This window comes from Alosa sapidissima, chromosome 1 (genome assembly GCF_018492685.1).
Source record: "Alosa sapidissima isolate fAloSap1 chromosome 1, fAloSap1.pri, whole genome shotgun sequence".
Lineage (NCBI taxonomy): Eukaryota > Metazoa > Chordata > Actinopteri > Clupeiformes > Clupeidae > Alosa > Alosa sapidissima.
Genome location: NC_055957.1, coordinates 55309893 through 55335047, shown reverse-complemented (window position 1 = coordinate 55335047; position 25155 = coordinate 55309893). Strand labels below are relative to the sequence as shown.

Below are 25155 nucleotides of genomic sequence, written 5' to 3'. Positions count from 1 at the left end.
GTAGGAATTTTTTCTCCTTTAAAGTGTTTGGGAGTTTTTTCGCCTTCCTCTGTGTTGAGAGTGCCAGCATATTAAAGCCTTCCCTAGCTGACCAAGGGAGCACCTACATCTGCGTGTAGCTTTGCTCTGTTACACTCCTAGCTGACCATGTAAGCACCTACACCAGCGTGTAGCTCAGCTGTTACTTGGAATCCTCTCTAATAATGTGTTGCTCACCACTTCTCTTGCTACAGCTACAGTATTTTAATTACTTCCTGGTTTCCATAGCCTCATATTGCTAAATTGGCGCTATTGCTGTCCCTGGATTACTCAAAGTCAATTATCACAACTCTATGTAATTATATGCTCTATCCTAGGGTGTTAGGCCTGTATCATCAAAGCATAGTGTAAGCAACAGCCTACAACTACTAGACTACTATGGTCTCCATTGTACATTGTGGCTAAATGTAATTTGCTCATTTTGAATTGCTTGATAGGTGTTGGCTAAAATGAAACCTACATTCTTAAACAATTTCAAATCAAGGCCAACACTTTCCCGATTTTCTCCTGAAACTTCTCCTCAGAGTGTTGAGCAGATACTCAATCCTTTTCTCTTTCCCTCCTGCTATAGCCAATTAACAGAGCACCTGCGCTGCAGTGCAGAGCTCCTCCGGCGTCTCTCCCTTTGTCCGCGCAACATGCTTTGTCAACCCAGCAAGTTATGGGTGCCCGCGTGCAGCCCTCTACCTTGCCTTCCACTACTGCGGTCTCTTTTCTCTATTCCAGCTAATCAAGACTCCCCTCTTTTCTCTTTGCAGACCCAGGGTGCTGTGCAACCTCCTCCCCCTCCCCTGTAGCGACCGGGTCGCTACCTTTCCCCTTTCCCCATCATCTTCCACCGGCGTGAACCACGTTCGTGCCCGTGTCTCTTCCCCAGCCAGGGACCTCGTCCCTGGTTCTCCCTCACCCCTCTTTCCCTGGATTGGTGCCACCACCCATGGGGTCACCCAGTGTTTCCCATACATTGACTTATTTGTAGCGGCATACCACAATATCAACATTGATCACCACACAATGATTTTCCAGGTTGTACTAAATTGTGCTTAAATCTGGTTAGCATCATGACCACGCTGTGCTCATTTGTAAAAAACTGTTCCATTCAAGTTAATTCTGCAAACCACCACAATTGGAATTCAATTCTGTGGGAAACACTGGTCACCACATCCTTCTAACAATATTTTCCAGATCACACCCAGGTCAATCCATGGACGTTATTTGAAACTTTAGTTTCTCTTTCTGCTCTTCATGTTTTGCTCTTTACAAACCCTTTTGCTTCATTTTTTAAGGTGCCTTAGTTGCCCTTATCTTTGGACTGTATACACGGATCTTGCTGACTCCTGCCTGCACAGTGACTCCTGCACGATCCTCCCAGAGCAATTTGGCTGAGCCATAGACTCAGCCAAGCATGGGTTTCAAATGGCTCTTCAGGCTCTTCACTTGTACTAATCTTCATGTCTAACCTACTCCAGCTTAGCCGCTTGCTCTCATTCTCTAAATTTCTTCTCATGCTCTTGAATGCAAACTGCCTCTATTAAAGTGTTTGCTACAGGTTCATATTTATTCTCTAGATCGGCTACCATAATGCTAGGTAGCTCAGTGTTCTCTACAAACTTAATACAGCAAAATAGAAACCTGTAACCTGAAATTTATCACCTTTCAGTAACTGTCCTTATATTCAGACCATGTGTACATGCTATGTAATGTCTAAGTTCCCCTTATAGCATATATGACATTTTTTGCACATGTAACCCTCATTGGTTTAAGGGCAACATTTTCAGCCAAAAATGCATGAAATTGACCGCAGCCATCTTTATGAAAATGGCATTTCAAGGGTGTTCGTTTCCGGCACCAGCTAGAATTAGCCTATTAGATTCCACGTTACAGATGGAGACAACGTAAAGTACAACGGTATGTCGTTGATGAAGATTGGACATTCCCTCAGAGGAAAAGAAGTTGTTCGGGAACGCGCTTCACTTCGTTATAAGCGCAAATTCATTTAATTGGTTGGGATAACATTTTGCTAATGGTGGTAAAGTTTGCCCTGTCTCTGAAGTCCTAGGTTATTTAATGTGATGTTCATATGTGATAATAAACTATACAAATCAATATTGTTACTTTAGGCTTCACAAATAATGATCCCTAAATACTATATTTGGACAGGTTGTAGGCCTATTACGCAATAAGCTATCCAACAAAAATGACTTAAGTAGACATGGTATGTAGGAAACGTGTGGATAGCTGGGATTTTTGCTGCACCCAGTGTGAATTTGCAGCTTGTTAAGCCTAGGCTACATTTGCAGGCAGACGAAAAGTCGAAAAGAAGCGCACATCCCTTGATTGTGATTCGAGCAGGCATACTGCAGGAGTCTGCAACTGTTGTTGGACATTTGGCTTTTGCCTCGACTGGCAGCCTGAACATTTAAATCAAATGCAGAGCCTAATCAGGTCAATGTTGCAAGAAAGCAAACGAAATAAGTCATTCACATTTGTTTAAATCACTTGGGGGTAGGGTTGCAAAATTCCGGGAATTTTCAAAGTTGGAAACTTTCCATGGGAATTAACGGGAATATATGGGAATTAACAGGAATAAACGGGAATTAATGGGAATAAACTGGGAATTTTTAATATGGCATGTTAGTCTATAACAGGGAACTTAAATGTAGTGGACAAAACCCCATCTTGCAGCATAATATTAGTTAAAACAACCTGATTTAATGCAATTTCAGTCAAATTTCTACCCTGCACATATGTCAATCACATGCACACAGCAATCGGCATAGGCTGCTAGACATAAAGGAAACCTATGGTGCGTTCATATGCATGGGGAAATTTTTTCCAACCAATCGGATTTTGTTGTTGAGTGGTGTAGTGTATCTTGGGCAGTTCAGTGTTGCTAGTTTAGCACACTAGTAAACCATAGGCAGAGAATGGGATCCCCGCTAGCATGCTAGCTAGCTTTGTATGCTAAGCTAAGCAAAAATCCGAACACACAAACATATTGCTTATTACCTTTAATTCCATGAAAGTTTCCAATTTGGAATATTTCCAAAATTCCCCAGCTTAACTTCTCATGGTAAGTTTCCGGAAAGTTTCCAGAAATTTACCGGAAATTTTCCGCCCCTTTGCAACCCTACTTGGGGGACATAGGTTACATGATCCAGACGTTGCGTTCTACAGAACTACAGCCTGTGCGTTTTAAAATAGTCTTCATACACAACGCAATGAGTAGGCTAATAATTGGATATAAGTCATTGCTATGCATCTGCCAAAGTGTATGGTCATAGTCAGTTACTTTAAGGAAATTGGCACCCCGCATATATGGCAAATAATAGCCTAATATGACAATATTAACATTTTTCTTTTATTTACCACAAAGTCCGGTAATACAGCCTAAACCATGTAGGCATTAAGTCAAGTATCAGTAGCTTAATCCAAGTAGTTAGTTGTTTTATTTGTAGTCTTCCAGAAATGCAAACCAACATGGACGCGCGAGGACGCTCGTGCCCAACACTAAACTCGTGCATGAGCTGTCATCTACCAATCAGCATGTAAAACCTGGTGCTGGAAGTTGCAACCATGTAACGCCATTGTTAAACACGCCAAGTCCACCCCGACAAAGACACGAAAACTGCCAAGACGCTATCTCTGACAAACCAAAAACAAACAAAAGGGTTGCAAAGCTAGCTCACTTACCTGCTACGTTGTCTAGGGACCTGGGTTGTAACGTTAAACTTGCCCTGCAGTGTATGTGTGAACGTGAAGTTGAAAACTAGGTCCGTATGGATGAACTGTGGGTGTGACTAATGAGAAGGCCTGGAGCGTAGCTTACCATCCGCCGAAGAACGCACAGGGATAACCCAATCCTTACTCCCAGCGAGTGGCCAGCCCAAGCTCCAAGTCCTTCAAGTCAAAGTTTTGTCTTACGACGACGGTAGTCCACAAAAGGAGAATGTCCAAACGAAAATCCTAAAAGGTCTGAGAGGTCATGGGCACGCTGCGTTGCAGACACGGAAACTCACATCATGGGAAACGCGCGTCCTTCAATCAGTCACCTGTTTCCCATTTTCAAACCTTGGTGCGTCCACGCCCACTAATCAGCTGACGCTTCCACGGCCTTCTCATATCAGTGTGTAGTTTCCCTGACTGTCCACTACGTAACAGCCATGTTTTCAAAAATGTCGGCGGCCAAATGCCATGCTAAGTGGCTGAAGCTAACCCTTCAAATCCTGACCCCCTGATTGGTGCAGCCACCACTGCGGCAAATAACGGTCTGTTCGATCAAGCCCTCAAAACTCTCGGCCTGTGGTCCTCCGACGCCTATCACTCATATAAGATCGAATCTCTGATCTGAGGAAAGAGCACCTTGTGCACTCCCATTGAATTTGCTCAGCGTGTTTTTGGCCATAGAGTCTTTCATCTTCAAACGCAATTTTTCGGGTGTATGGCGGAATCCTGCCCGACTCCTGCCTGCGCAGTCGACTTCAGCACGATTCCGCGAAGCCCTTCAGGACCATGGCCAGAGACCTCGCCAAACATGCTTTTCTATTATGCTTTTATGTATTATGCTTTTATGTCTTTATGCAAATTCAGGCATTGAGACATATTGAAACAATAATAGGCTATTTTATAATAGACCTAGGTCTACTTCAAATACATTTATTTTTATTATTATTTATTTTCATATAGGTTTAGTCAGATTTTTTTTTTTTCCCCTTTTTCGCATGTCCAAATTTCCGTCAAGGATTCCCGGGACACTGAAAGACCGGGGTAGACAAAACTTGGTGGGAATGTAACCCCATATGGATAGCATGGAACCATCGTTTTTCGTTTTGATCTGTAGCCCCCCCGCTGAACTGCACCCCCCGAAAGGAGGGTAGGGCAGACACAGTTTTCTGTGAATATCTCGAGAACCGTAAGGTTTAGGAGGACCGTTTTTTTTTTGTATGTTGATCTCAAGGGGCCATGTCAACCCATTCCATAACCACTCATTTCATGTATAGCGCCACCTAGTTAAACACAAAAAAGTAAAAATGAGGTGTTGTAATCGCAGGTATCTGTGACCTAACATAGTCAAAACTGCACGAAATTGGAAGTGTAGGATCATTATGACACCCTCTGAATGCACACCAAGTTTCGTCGAATTCCGTTCATGGGGGGCCACACAATAAATGAATTTATGTTACTATACACCAACTGGCCTGTAGGTGGCCGGAGACAGTTTTCTGTGAATATCTCAAGAACCATAGGGCCTAGGAGGTCCACCTTTTTTTTGTATGTTGTTCTTAAGGGGGCATGTCAACCCATCCCATTACCACTTATTTAATGTATAGCGCCACCTAGTTTAAAATTAAAAAGCAAAAAATTAGGTGTTTTCACCACAATATATCTGGCTGACATGGTAAAAACTGCACGAAATTAAAAGTGTAGGATCATTATGACACCCTCCGAATGCATGCCAAGTTTTGTGAACTTTCATTCATGGCGGCAAGGATTAAAGTTCTCCGTCATAGGACGGATTTCCGTCAATTTGATTTTAGAAATGTCATATTTGAGATCGATGCAGATCCGATGAGAAAAAAAATAGGAGGGGGGGGGGGGGGGGGGGCTATCACCTTTGCTTTTCCAAAGAACACATATGGAGGACTATAACGGTCTAAAAGTTGGATTATAGTGACACATTAGAGACAGCTGATGAGGTTGGCCAATCCGTTTAACAATTTCTTACTATCGCGAACTCTTGTCAGGGGAGGTCATTCATTTTGGGTGTCACCTATGACTTGAACAGATAGCCTTCTATGCCACCCGATGTAGGCTACTATTATTGTTACAGTTTTTAATCAATGCAACTAACATTATGTGTAAAGCGATGCAATATAAACCTATGCAATTTATTATCCCGTCTGTTATGACATGTACAACAATGTTTTTCACAATTTGCGACGGAAGGTTTTGACTGAGCGTGTTAGCATAAAAAAAATTATATCACTGTCATCATCGCGAACTGTTGAGTAAGGGGGTCAGTCTGTTTGTGACGCACAGACAGCCTTGTAGCCTATTTTGCTTAGGCCTCACTTTTAACGACAGTAGGTTGTGAGTGTATGTTGACAAAAAATAACCATACAATTAAAATAGTCAACTTAAAACTTTTCTATAAAATATTATTCATTTATAGCACAAAACCATAACCAGTAGGCCTACCAGAACCTCGCATATTAGCGTCATGATTTGTGTGCGTCTATTTGGCAAGGCCACTAGCTGTCATGGATGCGTTGTTGCTAAAGGAAGGCAGGTGTCAAAAGTTAAAAAAATAAATGGAGATGGGCAGCTGTTGGAAACGGGGGAGAACTAACAAGCCATGGTGTAAAGAAATTAAAGCGCCAGGGGTTTGCTTTTGCGCAGTTCGCTGCAAGAAAATTGTTTATGGATGCAATAGGAAAACGTTTTAGCACGCCACCAATCAGAAGACCGCCAAAAGGTTAACGTTCGTGCACTTCAGGACATCTTCCCTACCTGGTGCAACTAGCCACCACGACAGAGGTAGGCTACGTTTATCGATGGCTGACCGTTTTTACGTTAGAAAGTAGGCTACGCATGTTCTTTCATAGCGCAACACGACCTGTCCCTCACCATATCGCAACCCTTTTGTCAACCTTATACAATCTGTTGCTGAAGACAAAAGCACCATCTCCAGATTGTCGTTATCAAATGCGCAGACCTCCTGCATGAGCACACACAGTATTGCTGCTCATTGGAAAACTGAGTTGTCTGTAAAACTCAAAATTACCATGTTTTCATTAAATGCGGATGAGGCAACAAATGGAAATATGAACAATATCTAGAATGTTCTGATTCGTTACTTTGATGAGGAAATGGGAAGTCTTACAAACTTGATTTTATAGATTTTACTTGGTGTAGAATTGCATATTAACAAGAAAAAAATCTCCCCTTTAAACACTTTTGGCCTGAAGTAATTAAATAAGAGTGTGTTAAAGCCTTTCTACAATATTGCTGCAGTAGAAAAGAACAGCAATGGCTAATCAGCAATGGTCAGGGATGGTACTAAAATATATTTTTGTTCATCAGGAAAACTCAAATCTCAATCAAGAACACTCTCAATTCGCCTTATTCACATGGTGGCCATTGGCGGTTAAAACGAGGCTACAGGGTACACAAACCATAGGATTGTTATGTTCTATGCATTCACCTGTAGGTGGCATTAATTTTATAGTAAGTGTACCCTGTAGCCTCGTTTTGGTTTAAACAATGGCCGCCGTGTGAATAAGGCGAATACTCCCTTTACTTTGCTGTTTGCATCTTTTTGTACATTAAAAAGCAATAGGTCGCGACCGCAAAAGGGTTGCTATCTCTATAGGTAGATATGTATGACTTATGGCCTGAAAAAAGTTCAGTCAAACGATTTTTTTTCACTTTAATCCCTGTGGGGGGCCTTACAATAAAATAATTTATGTGTACATTTAGTGACCGTACACCAACAAGGATTCCCGGGACTGAAAGACCGGGGTACACGAAACTTGGTGGGCATGTAACCCCACATGGATAGCATGGAACCATCGGTTTTCGTTTTGATCTGTAGCCCCCCCGCTGTATTGGACCCCCCGAAAGGAGGGTAGGGCAGACACAGTTTTCTGTAAATATCTTGAGAACCGTAGGGCCTAGGATGACCAATTTTTTCCGTATGTTTGCCTCCAGGGGTCATGTTAACCCATTCCATGTGCACACATGTGCATAAACAGATACACACGCACACACATACATTTACAGTAATCATACATATGACACATACTCACACAGTAGACATATGTACGTACGCATGCATGCACATGCACAAACACACATACGCAGGCAAACACACAAGCACGCACATACACACACACACCCACACACATAAACATAAACTTGTACACGCACACATGCACACAATTCAAGAATTTCTCAGAATTATGAACAGGCAAGATGGGGGTGGGGTTGTATAAAATTTATTTTACATGTGAAATCTATGAACTAATCATGTTTTGGTACTTGTTGTCTAGCAGATACCAGTGACAATTGAGTGTGGATAATGCAATTTAGTGAGACAGTTAGAATCATATAGGCCTTTCAGCGTGATTTATTTTTGTGGAAAAAATGTGCTGGACTGGGCGGCGGTCATATTTTGTACCGCTCTGTGGTACATTTAGTTCATATACATTTTGTGTTATTTTATAAACCGTTGTAAAACATCTGAAACATCACATACAACCGTCAGATGTATGTGGCTTGAATACAACGCATTCATAACTAGGCCGTAGTATATTTCAAAATGAAAATGTGAGTAAATCATCATGAATTTGTATGACTTGACTTGTGATTTGCTTTACTAAAGCTATGACTTGACAAAAATGACTTAGTTTCTTGAATTTCCCCTTGGGTATCTATCTATCTATCTATCTATCCATCCTTACTTGAGACTTCAAGGTTAAGACTTGAGACTTGCTTGTGATTTGCTTACTTCCACCTCTGCCACAATGTCATAACCAATGGCTGATTTGTCCACCATCCTGGTGGCTGACCAATTGCTAATACGAATAGGGTTTATAGACTGTGATCTCATTGAGAAAATGAATTAAAAAAGTTACAGGCGGATGGAGCCAACTTTTGAAATAGTTTACTGTTAAATTTAACTATTGTATTGTTGTTATTTGTATGTTGCATTGGACAAAAGTGTCTGCCAAATCCCATAACCAACAATAACAAATAAAACAAGTGTTAATCTAATGGAGTTTGATGCATGTCCGATGATGGTAAAAATCTACCATCTATACAACAATTATTATAAATATGACCATGAGCCTATCTATCTGTTTTCTTTTCTGCAGATAGAAGAATTCCGAAGACTTAGGTCTCATGTCAAAGGAGCAGAGTTACCAGAGGGGAATGATGGGATGTTGGGAGACAACTTTAGGCCCACTCAACCCCTCAGTGACAGGATAGTGCGGGCTGCTTTCCAGTAGAACTTCTGTCTTTGGGTTCCAAAGTGGCATTCACTTGTGGCAAGTACAGTTTGTTTTAAAATTACTGTCAGATCTGTTCAGTGGCCATAAACTTTTTGCAATATACAAAACTATACTGTAGAGTGAGTACCCATTATAAATGATCTTAGTTTCACAATGACAAGAAAAAGGGAAAATCCAACCTTGAATGGAAGGAAATTTATTAATTTATTATTTATTATTAATACCTCACAAGAATATGTTTGAAAACAATAACCAAACAGATTACCAAGATTTATAGCAGGACATGAGTATACACTATCCTATAGTTAGAGACAACTATGGACAGAATTTAATGAAATGTAGCAATCTTCCAAAGAGTGTGGTTGTGATTCAGCCTGTGAAATGCCGTTTTCTTTGAACCTTTACTTTTATTGTCATAGGCCTTCACATTTTATCCAAAGCTACTTACAAAACAAGGAATAATGCTGGAGAGACCTAAGGTAACAATCAATATTCTTATGCAGAGGCGACCTTATAAGTAACAATAAATATTAGAGAAGGAGCTGAGGTAGATCGAGGTGTATGGTAAGTGCATGGATTGTTGGAAGTGTTAGGAGAAGAGGTACTCTCAAAAGGTCTTCAAGAGCTTCTTGAAGATAGAGAGGGTAGCCCATGCTCTGGTAGCGCTTGGTAAGTCGTTCCACCATTGGCATGTCTTGAGATAGTGAAATATGTCAGTTGCAGCAAGATAAGTACTACTTCTTCCATATGAGTCAAGTGTCAGTTCTAGTCAGATGGTAAGTGCTAGAATTAGCATGTCAAGTTGTTGGTTGTGCTAGAAGAGGAGGTACTCTCTGAAGAGCTGGGTCTTCAGGCGTTTTTTTGACATAGAGAGGGACGTCCCTGCTCTAATAGGAACTGGTAGTGCGTTCCACCAACTGGGAACAACGGATGAGAAAAGTTTGGATTGCCCTTAGCATACTGGTGGCAGAGCCAGACGTCGTTCATCAAAGAAGTGCAACAATCAGGAGGTAAAATATGCCTGTATAAGGGCATTCAAGTAACCGGAGACTACTTTTTAGGCAAGCATTAGTGATATATAGGTAGCCAGTGTAGCTCGGTGAGCAACGGGGTAACATGCCCTTTTGGGTTGGTTGAAGATCAAATCAGGAGGGCATTACAGTAATCGAGCCGTGAGATGACTATGGCCTGCACCAGCAGTTGGGTAGCATATTGAGTCAGGTAAGGCCTGATTTTTTGTATGTTGCAAAGTGTAAAACGGCACAACCAGGCACACAAGGTAATATGATTGGAGAAGGTTAATTGGTCATTGACGTGAAATTTCTCGCTACCCTGGTAGGTGCAACAGACAGGTTCAGTTTTTGAGAGGTTCAGCTGGAGGTGGTGTACCTTCATCCATGTAAAAATGGCTGAGAGGCAATCAGAGATCCCTGCAGAGACCAAGGGGTCATCAAATGAAAATGACAGATAGAGCTGTGTGGCGTCTGCATAGCAGTGATATGAGAAGCCGTGCAAACAGATAATCAGACTCAGAGGGGTGCTGTAAATAGCAAAGAGAAGGGGCCCCCTGGGACACCCCTGTGGTGAGATAGTGAGGTGCGGACAACTGTCCAAGCCAGGATACATTAAATGAGAGCCCTGTGAGGTAGGATTCAAACCAGGAGAGAGCTGAGGTGCAGTGGTTAACCAGCCGATAAGTTTAACAGAATGAGGACTGATGACCGTGTGGTCGTCCTGGCTTCTTTTATGGCTTCTGTCACATACAACACAGCTGTTTCGGTTGAGTGGCCACTCTTGAAACCAGATTGATTTGTATTAAGAAGGTTGTTCTGTGAGAGGAATTCTGAGACCCGTTTGGAGACCTATCTGTTCAATAGATTTGGATAGGAAGGGTAGAAGTGAGACAGGAGGATAGTTCTCAACCTGAGCAGGGTTAAGAGAAGGTTTCTTAAGTAGCAGTGTTACCCGAGCTGCTTTGAATGCTGTGGGAAATGCTAATGGATTGAAGTAAGTTTGTTGGTATAGGGTCCAACAAGCATGTAGTAGGACGGCTACGTGTCTTGAAGAGCAAATTGGGGAAATTAAGTGCCAGCAACCGTCAAAGGTGCAGTATCTGATTCATGCCCTGGGGAGACAAAGAGATACATGTAGTAGGACTGCTATATGTCAAAGTGTTGGTGGTGCCCAGCAGAGGAGACAGGCCGAGACTGAAATGGCCAGAGAATTAATTGGCTGCTGATTGCCGCCACTTTGTCTGTGAAAAATGAGGCAAAGGTATCAGCAGTAAGGGTGGTAGTAGTAGGAGGAGGAGGGGTGAGTAGTGATTTGAAGATCGAGAAAAGTTTCCAGGTGTCTGTGACACTGCTAATTTGTCATTGTAAAAAGACTTCTTTGCAGCGGTAATGCTAGCTGAAAAGGACGGTAGGAGTGTCTGGTAGCTTGTAAAGAAATCGGCTAGTTTGGATTGGTGCCATTTTCTCTCAGTGACTTTGAGCTTGGTGTGCAGGGATCGAAGAGTATCATTTAACTATGGGTGAGATTGGTGGCATCATTAACCTCCAGAGAGGAGAATGTGCTGAGTGGAAGTAGACGGGAGGCGACAACAGAGAAGTGGGTTGGAGACAGGTTACAGAGGTTGCTCTGTCAGGCTGACTTGTTTTCCCCTAAAACGGGGCGTGATGCAGAGAAATTTCTTTCTATGACGATGCACCATTACGTATACAATCTCATTCTCTTAAGACAGATCCTATTCCACTGCCCATAATTGTTTCAGAATAATAGTCCTCACTACAATGATTCACTTTTAAATAATTTAACCATTTAAACTACTCAGCTAATTAAGCCATTCCAATTGTCAGTTATCATACACTATGCCTCTAGCCAACTTTATTAAACCACCACCTACCTAGCAACAGCCTAGCAACCACCTCAAGTACACTAGCAACAGACTAGCAACTATGTCAAATGCCCTAGCAGCAGCCTAGCAACCACTTCCACGATAACAACCTAGCAGCCAACATAGCAACCACCATAACTACCCTAGCAACAGCCTAGCAACCACCTCAAGTACTCTAGCAACAGCCTAACAACATAGCTACATGACATGGTTAGCATAGATAACATTGTTAGCATTCGTAGCATAATTGCTAGCAAATATTAGCTAAGCAACTTAAATAATATGGTTAACATATTAAGCATTACTAAATAAATGCTAACAAACATTAGCTAAGTTAACTAAGTAAAATGGTTAGCACATCCAACATTGCTAACATTGTTAACATTATTAGCCATGTCTGCAGCAAGGAATTTGCATATCACCGGAGTTCGTCAATTCTAAAGTCGCACATCAATGCAAAGAAATAGTGTTGACATTGAGGGGAGTGTTAATTTATTTTCATTGTCTCCCCTAGGTTATATCTATGGCCTGAAATGCCTTGTATGTGAAAAAAAAAAACTTCTTCCCGAAGCACTTTTGAATTTATTTCCTCAGTCTATTAGGTCATATCATAGATTATTATGGCCATTATTTGAACTTCAACTATTTTTGAACTTTAACTCATTGAGTGCCTTTTCCTTCCCGTGCGTTGAGTGCCAAAAACGTAATATTACGTTTTTAGCTTTTTTTTTAAATTACGAAACTAGACACTCTAACACACCTTATATGTGATTTTGGGAACTCTGTGATGAATGGAAATTAAATATATGACGATCGAAAACTCATGAAAACGCACAATGTCTTGTATGTGCCAAATAAAACACGACAGAAACTGTATTTCGCTACGCTACTTGTTTTGGAACATCAACGAACACCACTAACCACTCTGTGAATTGCACAGTTTTGAAAACAAACATTAAGGGTTGTTTTAGGACATGTTTGAGTAGCCTACAGTATGCCTGCTGGCAGCCACTCTGACTAGTCAAAGGCGATTCAAAACGAGTCAGAAAGGTCGAGACAGGACCAATCGTCAAAATTTCGGTGTCCACCACTCTAGTTCATCCAAAACAAACCAGAAAAGGGACTCAAAGTGCTAAATACCGGAATTTTCCTTTAAGGAGCTGGGCTAGCCTGCAGTAGCCTGAAAGTTGCCGGTTCAATTCCACTTTGGTCAAGTGTCTGCTAAATGTAATGTAATTTAATGTAACTGTATCTGGATGTGGTGCTATCAGAGATGGTGCATGACGAGCAGCGATGCCTTAGTCTAGCAACTCTCTGTTGGCCTGCGAGCTGGAAAAATTAAACTTTGACCAGGTCAATCACATCGTGTATAGAGTCGGTAGGCGGGCATAACATAATGATAGCAGAGTTGTGACAGTTCGGCGTGAAATCCCTGCTAATTGAAAACAAAGAAGATGGATGCTGCTGCTGGCGAACATCGTGACACGAGTTAAGCTTTGTTTAAGTTGGCAAAAGTTTGAAAAACTAGCTCCGCTGGTGGGAAAACGCATGGGATGAGTTGTAGCGCTATCATATTTGAAAAACAACTGTTTATCCCGCCCCTCGGACTGAGCACTGCGAATGGTGAGTCCCCAGACCCTACATCTTGATGTGGGTCTTGCTCGTCAGGCTAGCGATGCCTCGTATTTAAAAAAATGGCAGAGATTTAAGTGGCATGTAAATGAGGCACCGAAATCAACGTTATTCCTTGTCGTTACTACCGTTTGCGTCGGCGCCAGTGCCATATTAGAACCGTGTTTCGGTGCCTATCCCTAGTCATATCTCAGTAACACTTTTCATGTATTGAAACCAAACTTGGTACATGAACTAGAGATTGCAATGTCGGGATGCTCATGCCCTTTGACCCCTATGGGGCCCTGCAATCAGCCAAAGAGTTTTGACGTTTTGGACATTGCATTATTGCACGTAACCATTGACCCATATGCCAGAATGGACCTGGCCATATTTTTGATTTTAGCGAAAGTGAAACTAAATTTACACAGGTCACAAATTTTGTCCGATCTTCACGAAACTTGACGTACATGATCTTCAGACCATGCATCACCAAAGTTACTAAATGTGTTTTGCCATTTGGGATGCGTGTTAATGCACGTAATCTTTGACCCTTATGCACGTTGTTGAAAAATGAGGTACCATTGAAATCCTTGGATCTAGTCGAGTTCAATGCACAATATTTCACTGTCTGCGCCCGTTGGTGAAATGCACCTGAGCAAGCACACTTTGCAGTTCCTCGGAAAGTCTATTATTATAGTTTATTTTAATCTTTTCCCTATTTATCTATCTCTGAAAATTTGTGCCCTCTACAGGTCAAAAGGCCACTAAATAGGAAGGTGACCTTGAGGAGGTGTGGCTGACTGGGAGCACACAGCTTTTTGGCATTGCGCACCTATCTGTTGCATATACTGCTTCTTTTTTGCTCTTTAGTTACAATATCCAGTCTGCTTTATATAATGTATTGACCAGATAAAGGATCTGTCAGATTTCTTTTTTCCATCTATTTTTGGAACTTTACTGGACTTCTCTTAGATATTCTTTTGTTTATTGCAACTTACAAGAGTCAGAGATTCCCCCAGTCAAGACCAATGTGACAAGGAACAAATTCTGGATAAAATAGTCACTAATGTGTCTTACTCCATGGCATGTCCCTAATAGAGGACAGCATTGGGCAGGGTTTGTCTTGCCAGGTTCTTTACTTGGTGAAATTAGGCCATTGGTTCTATATACCTAAAACAATGGAGTAATGGCAGAACTGGAATAATGGAATAACCCCATTCTAAGCTATTTTTGTTCACCCAAAGGAGCACCTGAAACTCTTTGCATATTACTCAGTTTGAAATAGGAAACTGTTCATTGACTGTTCATGATTTAGGTCATGGAGACATTGAGTCCCATTATCATTGAATGCTTGCACTGAATCACTGAATATATGTTAGATACATTTCTACAAAATTCATACAAAATGAGCTTACCTGTCTGTAAATTGTAGCATTATTGTATGAGAAAGGGGTTGTGTTATATAAAGGGATGTTCACATTGCTTGTTCCATTGTATAAGTATAAGTATATATACTCTTTTGATCCCATGAGGAAAATTTGGTCTCTGCATTTATCCGAATCTGTGAATTAGTGAAACACACTCAGCACACAGTGAGGTAAAGCACACACTAATCCCGGCGCAGGGAGCTGCCTGCAACAACAGTGGCGCTCAGGGAGCAGCGAGGGTTCCCTTGAGTCATTCTGGCATGGTTTTTAACCAATGTTTTACCAATGTAGTTTTTCCTTTTGATTCACCAAGCATTTTCTGATCAATTGGGTTTTGTCAGTGTGCACAAAGAATCTTTTGTCCAGACTTTCAGGGGAGAAATACCTTAGTGTCTGGAAAAGGCAGTTATTGTTTTCTCATAAAGGAATTCTGAAATGTCATGTGACCTGTCTAGATGCTATTGACATGACCAGAGTGCTTTCAAACTGCAGCAAAAGTCAAAGGCACCATTCCGTTTGGCAGTTTTCTTTGTTTGAGAAAGGGACTTCAGACCAATATGGCAAATAATTACTTCAGTATATGATTAACAAAGAATATTCAATGTAAATTCAAGTGTGAGTCCTGCACCATCATAAATTAAAGGAGAATTCCGGTGTGATATTGACCTAAAGTGTGTTGAAACATGATACCGAGTGTGAACGTATGTCTCATAGCCCATCTCGGCTTGTCCCCTGCACTCCAAAATCTGGCGCTAGTTAGCCGATGCTACCAACAGCTTTTTCAATAGTGGTGCTTCGGCATCGGGCTAGCCATGCAAATAAATCACTGTTTTACACCATTTACGAGGCTCAATGTATCTCCACACTTCTTTGGTAGACTTCCGAGGGTCTTGACATTTAAAACGAGACATTGAGAACTTTGAAAAAGCACTGGTAGTTTACTTACAAGACGATTTATGCAGACAGTATCTTCATGGGCTATGAGTATCTTCATGGGCTATGAGACATACGTTCATCATGTTTCAACACACTTTAGGTCAATATCACACCGGAATTCTCCTTTAACCTCTTGTTCTTTCACTGTTATTTTTCTGAAAAGTAATGTATTTTTCCGCTTTCTTTAGAGGAGAAGCAAGGTGAGAGGGTCAGGGCCATCAAATCTGAATTGGAGATCCACTGCAAGAGCTTCCAGAGGACCTGCCTAGTGACCAGTGTCATGACTGAACAGCTGGATCTTACTACTTTGCTTAGGAACTAAGTTGCTTGGTGACATTACAGTCTGTAGGTGAACATCCATCACAAATAATATGAAGAGTGCATTTGAAATAAGAATATATATAGGACAAGCATTGAGTAGAAGAACAGCAAAGATATTAGACAGCAAATCCTTCATTAGACAATTACCAGAAAAAACAGTTCACACAGTTTCTGTATGATACTAGGGTTTTCAAAAATGCAAATAATATAGTACAGTATGTAAGCAAGTTTTACAAAATCAGGATGTCATTACCATGTCAATACAAAACATAAAGAGAGCTCAAATGATGTAACTAACATAGAAAGCTCCATATTGGTTATAGTTGGATAATTGTTTTTTTTTTCTTTTTGTCCTATGTTCATGTAACAGCACAAATGCCTTTATTCAGCTACAAGATTATTAACACATATTTGAGCGTGTATGTAAATTGTTGCAATAAACATCTAGATATAATACCTCAGTGGTGACAGTAATATATTTGTCAAGAATAAAAAATGCAAAGATCAAGAATAGCATATTCACACAAACAAGCCACTTATTTGTCACTAATGTGTCATATTTCTTTTTTTGATAGACTTCAAGTAATTTCCATGAACACAATATGTCTAAAGAAACTTTACACTTCACCCTAAAACATCTGTTACAGTTACTGTACTACTTTCTGTTAATACTTTACAGTTATGTGTAACATTTTCATATTTTCTTATGCAGTTAAGAAATAGTCCAGTTACACAGCAGTTTAAATGAAACGAGAGAGCAAATAGCCTAAGCTCCTACACGGGGCTAAGGGGAAATGCAAAATATGTTGAGGTTTTAAAGAATATTAAACAACTGTTCCATGAGACACAGCAATTAAATGAAAATGAAACTGTATTTCACAAGGATTAGGTCAAGTATCCCTGAAGTGCATAAACAGATGCAAACAACTAATGTTAAAAAAGGGCAGTAGGACACATAGCCTAAGAATAATCCACAACCGAAACATTTCTGTGAATTTGCCTTCATGAAGCCAAACAAAACCAGACAACACAAAAGGGGTTTGTAACAACTGTCTCACGCTATTTATACACTGGTGTTTGACTCTAGTCTTCTTACGCCACTGTACACATAGGCCTTCAGTGTACAGTCAATATTTAACAAACTCCATTCCCATCAAAGAACTTACAATGGCCAATCTTTGAAATCTAAAGGTGCTCTAAGCGATGCTGGGCAACGTCCCTTCTGTTGACTTTCAAACAAAACAGAGAGCTAGCTCGCTACTTCCTCCCCCTCCCTCCCGTGCTGCTCCCATGCAATTGAAACTCTCCTAAACGCGCATCTTGTCTGTGATTTGCTAGAACAGTTTGTTATGTTTTCATGGGCTAGTTTTGCCCAAGTTGTTTTTGTTGCCGTTCTTGGAGCCTGGGCTGTCCACAGAGATCGCGTTTTTTACAGTGTATTCAGGACACAGAAAGCTAGCGGTTGGGTGATGTTTGCAGTAAGTGACATAAAATGTTTTAGCCTAAAAAATGTGTGGCATCGCGTAGAGCACCTTTAACGGTCTTGGTTTTATTAGGAAGACATGAATTCTGGGTGGATTTGGGCATGTCTCAGACTCGTGGTGTGAGTGGCATCGGAGCGAAATTGGAGCGGAACAGAGCGGCCTCTCCAGTATGGAGCTAAATTTGTCTCAATAATATTTGTATATGCGCAGAGGGGGATCCACAAATATTTCTTGATTTGCATGTGTGTTTTGATATCTACAAATAAAAAAAAATCATATTTGTAACTATTGTTCTTCGGCAGGCAGAGAACCATTTCAAAAAGTTCGCCTAAATAAGGCCACGGGTGTTCAGGCAAGTCAGTGTCGGACGTTTCTTCCATCAGTTCTGTCATTATTGTAGCATTAAGTGAGCATGAGCATCATCCTGCAAAATGCTTTGCGTTGTAATGATTTCAACCTAGCTGCCTAGCACCACACAATGTCTCATCAAACGAACGAAACTGACGAAATCGAAAGGACTTCAGAGCAAATTGCGCGCTGAGCCCTGATTGGTGCGTGATTGTGCACTGGCTGTGACCAGAGAGTGTTTGACCCATAGACTGTATAGAACTGGACAGTGTGGCTGCATTCTGCAGTGTTCTATGGAATTGAAGCCGCCGAGGCGACGCCATCTCCCTGACATCATCAGCCACCGTCACTGGATCAACCTGAAGCCCCTTATACATGGGACATGGCACAGCACCACTACGTTCTGAAAACACATGACTTTCAATAACTTGCGTGGCACCAAGAAAGGTCTGCCGCTGCTCTGAACCTTCTGTTAATGTGACCTCATTCATACTTGAGGCTGTATGCCCCTGAACTCATACAAATTGTAAATTGCAATGCGCCATTTAACCAGTGGTGTAGTCTAGTTAGTTAGCTGTAGCGGTGGGTATACTGTGAGCAACCCCAAATGTTATTAAATACGTATCCTTTCCTATTTTAAATGGGTATACTGAGATGATGATGCTTTTTAAATGGGTTTACTGTGTAGTCCTGTGTATCACGTAGACTATACCATACCATGGTCATTTAACTAAGTCAGAGACTATTGCTTAGTATTTAACTGTAGCCTACACAAAGATGTAGACGTTACAAGAATATTAATATCAGAATAATTATTGGTTGATACTAAATCAATATTGAAGGTTTTTTTTTTATTTCTTTTGTGTGATATATCATTCAGAATGCTGCAACATGACTGGTCTTCAATCAGCCAAAGAGGACACATCGTAACTCCTCTCCTAGTTACTCTCCATTGGCTCCCTACAGTAGCCAGAATTAAATTTAAATCTCTCACTTTGGCCTATAGGACACTGACTGGATCTGCTCCTTGTTATTTTAATTCAATGATCAAGATATACATCCCCAATCGCCCACTGCGGTCTTCTGATGAGCGTCTGTTGTGTCGACCAGTCTTAAACGCTAGGTCAAATTCAAGACTCTTTTCCTCAGTGGTTCTATGTTGGTGGAATGAGTTGCCCAGTGCTCTTCATTCTTGTAATAGTTTTTGGTCTTTTAAGCACTTCTTATACATTATGGTTTGTATGCAGTACTGTTTTATTTTCATTATAGGCTGTTGATTAATTTGACATTGTTTATTATTGATATTCTCCTTAATGTAGTCTTACCATGTTATTGTTATTATGACCGCCGCGCAGCGAAGCGGCGGTCATATAGGTTTAGTCAGATTTTTTTTTTTTTTTTTTCTTTTTCGCATGCCCAAATTTCCGTCAATGATTCCCGGGACACTGAAAGACCGGGGTACACGAAACTTGGTGGGCATGTAACCCCACATGGATAGCATGGAACCATCGTTTTTCGTTTTGATCTGTAGCCCCCCCGCTGGACTGGACCCCCCGAAAGGAGGGTAGGGCAGACACAGTTTTCTGTGAATATCTCGAAAACTGTAGGGTTTAGGAGGACCATTTTTTTTGTATGTTGATCTCAAGGGGCCATGTCAACCCATTCCATAACCACTCATTTCATGTATAGCGCCACCTAGTTAAACACAAAAAAGTAAAAATGAGGTGTTGTAATTGAAGGTATCTGTGACCTAACATAGTCAAAACTGCACGAAATTGGAATTGTAGGATCATTATGACACCCTCTGTATGCACGCCAAGTTTTGTGGAATTCCGTTCATGGGGGGCCACACAATAAATTAATTTATGTTACTATACACCAACTGGCCTGTAGGTGGCCGGAGACAGTTTTCTGTGAATATCTCGATAACCGTAGGGCCTAGGAGGTCCACCTTTTTTATGTATGTCGGTCTTAAGGGGGCATGTCAACCCATCCCATTACCACTTATTTCATGTATAGCGCCACCTAGTTAAAAATTAAAAAGCAAAAAATTAGGTGTTTTCATCACAATATCTCTGGCTGACAAGGTCAAAACTGCACGAAATTAAAAGTGTAGGATCATTATGACACCCTCCGAATGCATGCCAAGTTTTGTGTACTTTCGTTCATGGTGGGCCTTACAATAAAATAATTTATGTGTACATTTAGTGACGTACACCAACAAGGATTCCGGGGACACTGAAAGACCGGGGTACACAAAACTTGGTGGGCATGTACCCCCACATGGATAGCATGGAACCGTCATTCTTCGTTTTGATCTGTAGCCCCCCCGCTGGACTGGACCCCCCGAAAGGAGGGTAGGGCAGACACAGTTCTCTGTGAATATCTTGAGAACTGTAGGGCCTAGGATGACCAATTCTTTCTGTATGTTTGCCTCCAGGAGTCATGTTAACCCATTCCATGTGCACACATGTGCATAAACAGATACACACGCACACACATACATTTACAGTAATCATACGTATGACACATACTCACACAGTAGACATATGTACGCATGCATGCACATGCACAAACACACATACGCAGGCAAACACACAAGCACGCACATACACACACACACACACACCCACACACATAAACATAAATTTGTACACGCACACATGCACATAATTCAAGAATTTTTCCCGTCATCTACTCCCTGAATTTTTGGTCATTGATACCCGGGACACCGAACCACCGGGGTACATGAAATTTGGTGAGTATGTAGCCCCACTAGACTTTTACGGAAAAATTTCATTTCGTCCCCGGGGACCACCACCAGCCCCACCCCCCGGGCTGGGCCCCCCGAACCGCAAAAAAAAAAAAACAGTTTTTCCTAAATAACTACCTGAACCGTGGCACTGAGGATGAAGAATCTTTTATGGTATGTTGGTCTCAAGGGCCCACATCAACCTGGCTCATAATCACTCATTTGTGATTTGCACCCCCACCCCCCGGTAAAAAATGAAAATGCAATATTATTCTGCTTTAATTGCCCCTATCTTCAGTTAAGATGTTCAGAACTGCACCAAATTTTATGTGTATGATTGACCTGGCATTCTCTGGGGGTATGCCAAGTTTCGTAGAATTTCATCCATGGGGGGGTCTAAAAAAATTAGGTTATGTGTACATTTAGTGACTGTACACTCATTGGCCTGTAAATGGCGGTGCACACATATACACATGCACACACACAGGCACCCACATACTATCGGTATTAGAACGGCCGATACATAATTACAAATTCAGTAGGATTAAAAGAAAGCCAAAATAAATATTCATCATCATCATCATGGCTGCATTTTCAGTATTGGCGATAAGTAGTCGTTTGTCCACTAGATGGCGCATCGTTGCAGTGAGACGTAATTTTGTTGGAAGTTAAAAGTGGGTTGGAAAAAACAATGGACGCTTCCTACAAGGACTGTAATTTACCGCAGCGGACATCTAATAAGGATAGGACGATGTTCACATGAAGTGTAATTCCCATTTCTTCTTGAAGCCGAAATAAATCTGAGGATGTTTATCGGACATGCTTGGTTTTTACTGCAGGTACGTTAATCTTGTAATATCAATAAGGACCTAGGTAATGTTACCGTTAGCGTTAGTTGAGTGATGGAGGCATTTGATTGATTGCATTTGTAGAAAACTATAAATGCGGTTATACCAAGCAAATTGATAGCAGCACTGTTTGTATCTTTCGACTGTCATTTATTGCACGTGCTACAAAATCATTCTGTGCAATGGAAGATTTACCAACGTTACACACCGCCGTCATGCTATCCGGCAAAAGATTCTTTGGACGCCGCTATTTATGGATTTCCGGCTCCCATTGACTTACATTGAACACATGTAAACAAAACGTCAATTATGTGCTCAAACTAACCCCGCTGACTTATGAAAACCACCATTCCACTTTGATACGAAACTACATAATTGTACAACATTTATACAACAAAAATCACAGAATTTGGATCAAGTAATGTGGAGAAATCTTATGCAAAGTGTCAACCCCTAACAATGTGCCCATTGCCCAAATTTATGGTCGACTAATGTCGAATGTCAGAGTAATGACATTGAAAAAGGTACCTTAATGATACACTTTAATTTATAAAGGTACGAAGTATAAAAAGAAAAACACAATTTATCAGATGGATTACCCAAATAATTTGTAACAAAGTATAACATTTATTCGAGGGCACATCTATTCCCAGAACTATAATGGGTGTTAAATATTCCACAACCACTAGATGGCAGCATGACACAGCACATAAAGTACACCTACGTGTCGCTGCGACCTGAAGGATGGCGTGGTTGAATATCCACTTCTCCTGCACTTCGGGTCTAATAGCGGGTGAATTGTATGACCACCAGATGACGCCATTTCACTGCACCTCGGGCCTAATAGCTGCTGTAACTTCGTTTAAGTAATAAGCCTCGAGGAGCCGACGGTTACACTTGTTTTATGGGCGTTGTTAGCCACGCTGCGCAAGGCGGGTAGGCTACAGAAGAAGCCAATAGGCTACAGTCGCGTGTGTTTGTGGTGATTTATTCCATGTATTAACAAAATAATAATGTAACATTAAAAAAATAGCCTACATAGATAAAAAAAAAAACTAAATAATTACACCAAAAAAGTAAAGAAGCCTTATCATTGATATATAAGCTTACTGAAAATCAAATATAGGCCTAGCCTACAATTGTGTTGCACAGACAATATGTCCTACAGATAATCACAACAGTAAGAACATAGGCTAACCTAAGTCATGACGACACGAGGGCTTAAGTCTCATGTTGGCCTATGACTACGTAGCCTAGGCTACCAAGCACGTCTGTGTCTGCGACAGTGAAATAGCTCCAATATTAATTGTGTCGCCAATAAATATATGCTAACATGAATCTCATCAGTCACCTATAGATAAGGGTTAGGCTATAACATATGTAGGTAATAATGTAAAAATAGGGTCATATCATATAATGTTGATTTATTAAGATGGGGGAGAGAGCTGGACATATTACACTGAACTAACTGTTCATTGTTGAAAATCAATCAAAAGTTTGTAGTTGATCCGGATGTCATTGGTCGCAAGGACTGTTAATGGGTGTATCCACAATTGGGACCTTGTTACAAGTTGGTCTTTCAGCTGCTAATGCAATCAGTGGCCGTCAGAAAACATGTTAGACAACTGAGGAATGAGATGCCACACATAAAATGTACAGTCAAACAGAACCCACAAACATCAATGGGAATCAACCAAACACTGCAGGGAACCATGTTATTGTCAATCAGCACTCTGCCACGCTAAATCACATGCATGCTCTGCACGCTGCTTATGTTTGTGCAGAGCAGAACAGATATTTGTAGATATGGTGCAGGACCTGTTAAGAGAGATTGGCAGCTCAGTCTCCCTCATATTAGTCCCTACGGTGAACGATGTAATAGCATAGTGCTGCTGCTTCTGATGTGCAAGACAAGACAGGGTATATATTCATAATGTGACAGGCAGCATGTATTTATCATTATGTTACAACCTCTGCACAACTACTATTGATGTTAGAAGAACAAAACAATACATCTTCAAATGTCCATTGCTTATTACATGTGTTATAAAAACAAAATCCTTGTCTGCTTTCTGTGTTTTTGCATGCACCTGTCTACAGGGGTGTAAAGACATATTTGTTCACCATGCACTTAGGCTGTTCTGAGTCATTGTTTGTATGTTATAGTATTTGTTGATTTCCATTTATTGCCCATTGATATTGCATTCACATTATTGTTTATTATTGCTATTCTCCTTATTAATGTAGTGTCACCAACATTTAAAATAATATCAACTGACATTGTTATTCATAGCCATATTTATTCTGCTCTTATAAGGTAATACAGTGCACATATTTATATTTCATTTATACTACTCTAAACCACCTTCTGAAAATCAACTGTATAGTACTGCACCATATTTCTTGACCTGTCTCACCACCTGCCTATACTGTAGGCTACTTACACCACCTTACTTACAACACTTTGAAGAGCCAAGCTCAGCACACCTGTTCTGTGCATCAGCAAAGTTGGAGGGTTAATTTATGAACCATCACTTCTAGCTGAAACATCACTTCTAGTAGGCTACATGTGACGTGTAGGCTAGAATAGAAGTCTTTATTGTCCACTACTGGGGAAATTCATCTGCAACACTTTATTTTAATGTGTCGCTGTTACAGTGTACCTACATGTACCTAATTAGGTACAGTGGTACAACCTGTGTAATAACATGTACTATCAGGTACTGTACTATCATTGTACTTGCATTATGTATTTGTGGGTACCTACATAGGCTATAGTTGTTACATTGTAATACTGAGTGCTTTTACCAAACTTTGCCAATTTGCCTACATTTTCATCAGAGGCAAAGAGCTGACCTGAGACCTGCTGGATGGGGTAAATCTGGTCATGATAGATTTGATATACAAACCATTCTTAGCTCCAGTCAAGGCCTCATTGTCTTCAGTGTACATGCAACAGCTGTGCTGCTACAACCTTGTTACTCTTTGATACAGTGGAATAAACCTATTAAGTGTACCAGTTAATTACTTACATGCACATATGACATGTATGTTGTGTCTTCGATGTCTTGGAACAGGTCTACTAATTCACATGTACTGTGTGGTGTAACAGCAGACACATTTCAACACATCAATTACAGGATGCATGACATCATTGACAGGATGTATATAATATGTACATGTATATGTACAAGTACTTAACTGGTACACTTTATTTGAATGGGTTCATTCCACTGTATCAAAAGAGTAATAAATAACACAGTTGATACATGTACTACAGTATGTAGGGTAATGGCAGACATGTTCCAAGACACCAATGACACAACATGTAATGTAATATGTAATTGTAAGTGGGCAATTCCACGGAAAATTGACTTTTTGTCACATCCATAACGCCAGTGAAATGCCTTGGCATTTGTATGATGTGAATGTTACTATTCATTTTTTGTGCATTTTTCTCATGTACATTCTTCAGC

The 25155-nt window shown here is 40.8% G+C and overlaps 1 protein-coding gene and 1 long non-coding RNA gene across 3 annotated transcripts in view; one reads left to right on the top strand and one right to left on the bottom strand.

Moving 5' to 3' along the window:
* The window catches only part of ca8 (carbonic anhydrase VIII), a 108781-nt gene extending 92071 nt beyond the window's left edge, over positions 1-16710 (top strand). The window contains exons 8-9 of one of the 2 annotated variants that reach the window (XM_042110101.1): positions 8916-9089; positions 16115-16710. In XM_042110101.1, the coding sequence (XP_041966035.1) occupies positions 8916-9050 (135 nt within the window). In that variant the 3' untranslated portion in view covers positions 9051-9089; positions 16115-16710. The remainder of the gene's footprint in view (positions 1-8915; positions 9090-16114) is intronic. The other variant, XM_042110110.1, reaches the window with a different exon arrangement.
* The window catches only part of LOC121723945, a 19122-nt gene continuing 3849 nt past the window's right edge, over positions 9883-25155 (bottom strand). Inside the window, exons 2-3 of the long non-coding RNA XR_006035099.1 lie at positions 21262-21267; positions 9883-10013 (exon numbers count right to left, since the gene is read on the bottom strand). This is a non-coding gene — a long non-coding RNA (uncharacterized LOC121723945). The remainder of the gene's footprint in view (positions 10014-21261; positions 21268-25155) is intronic.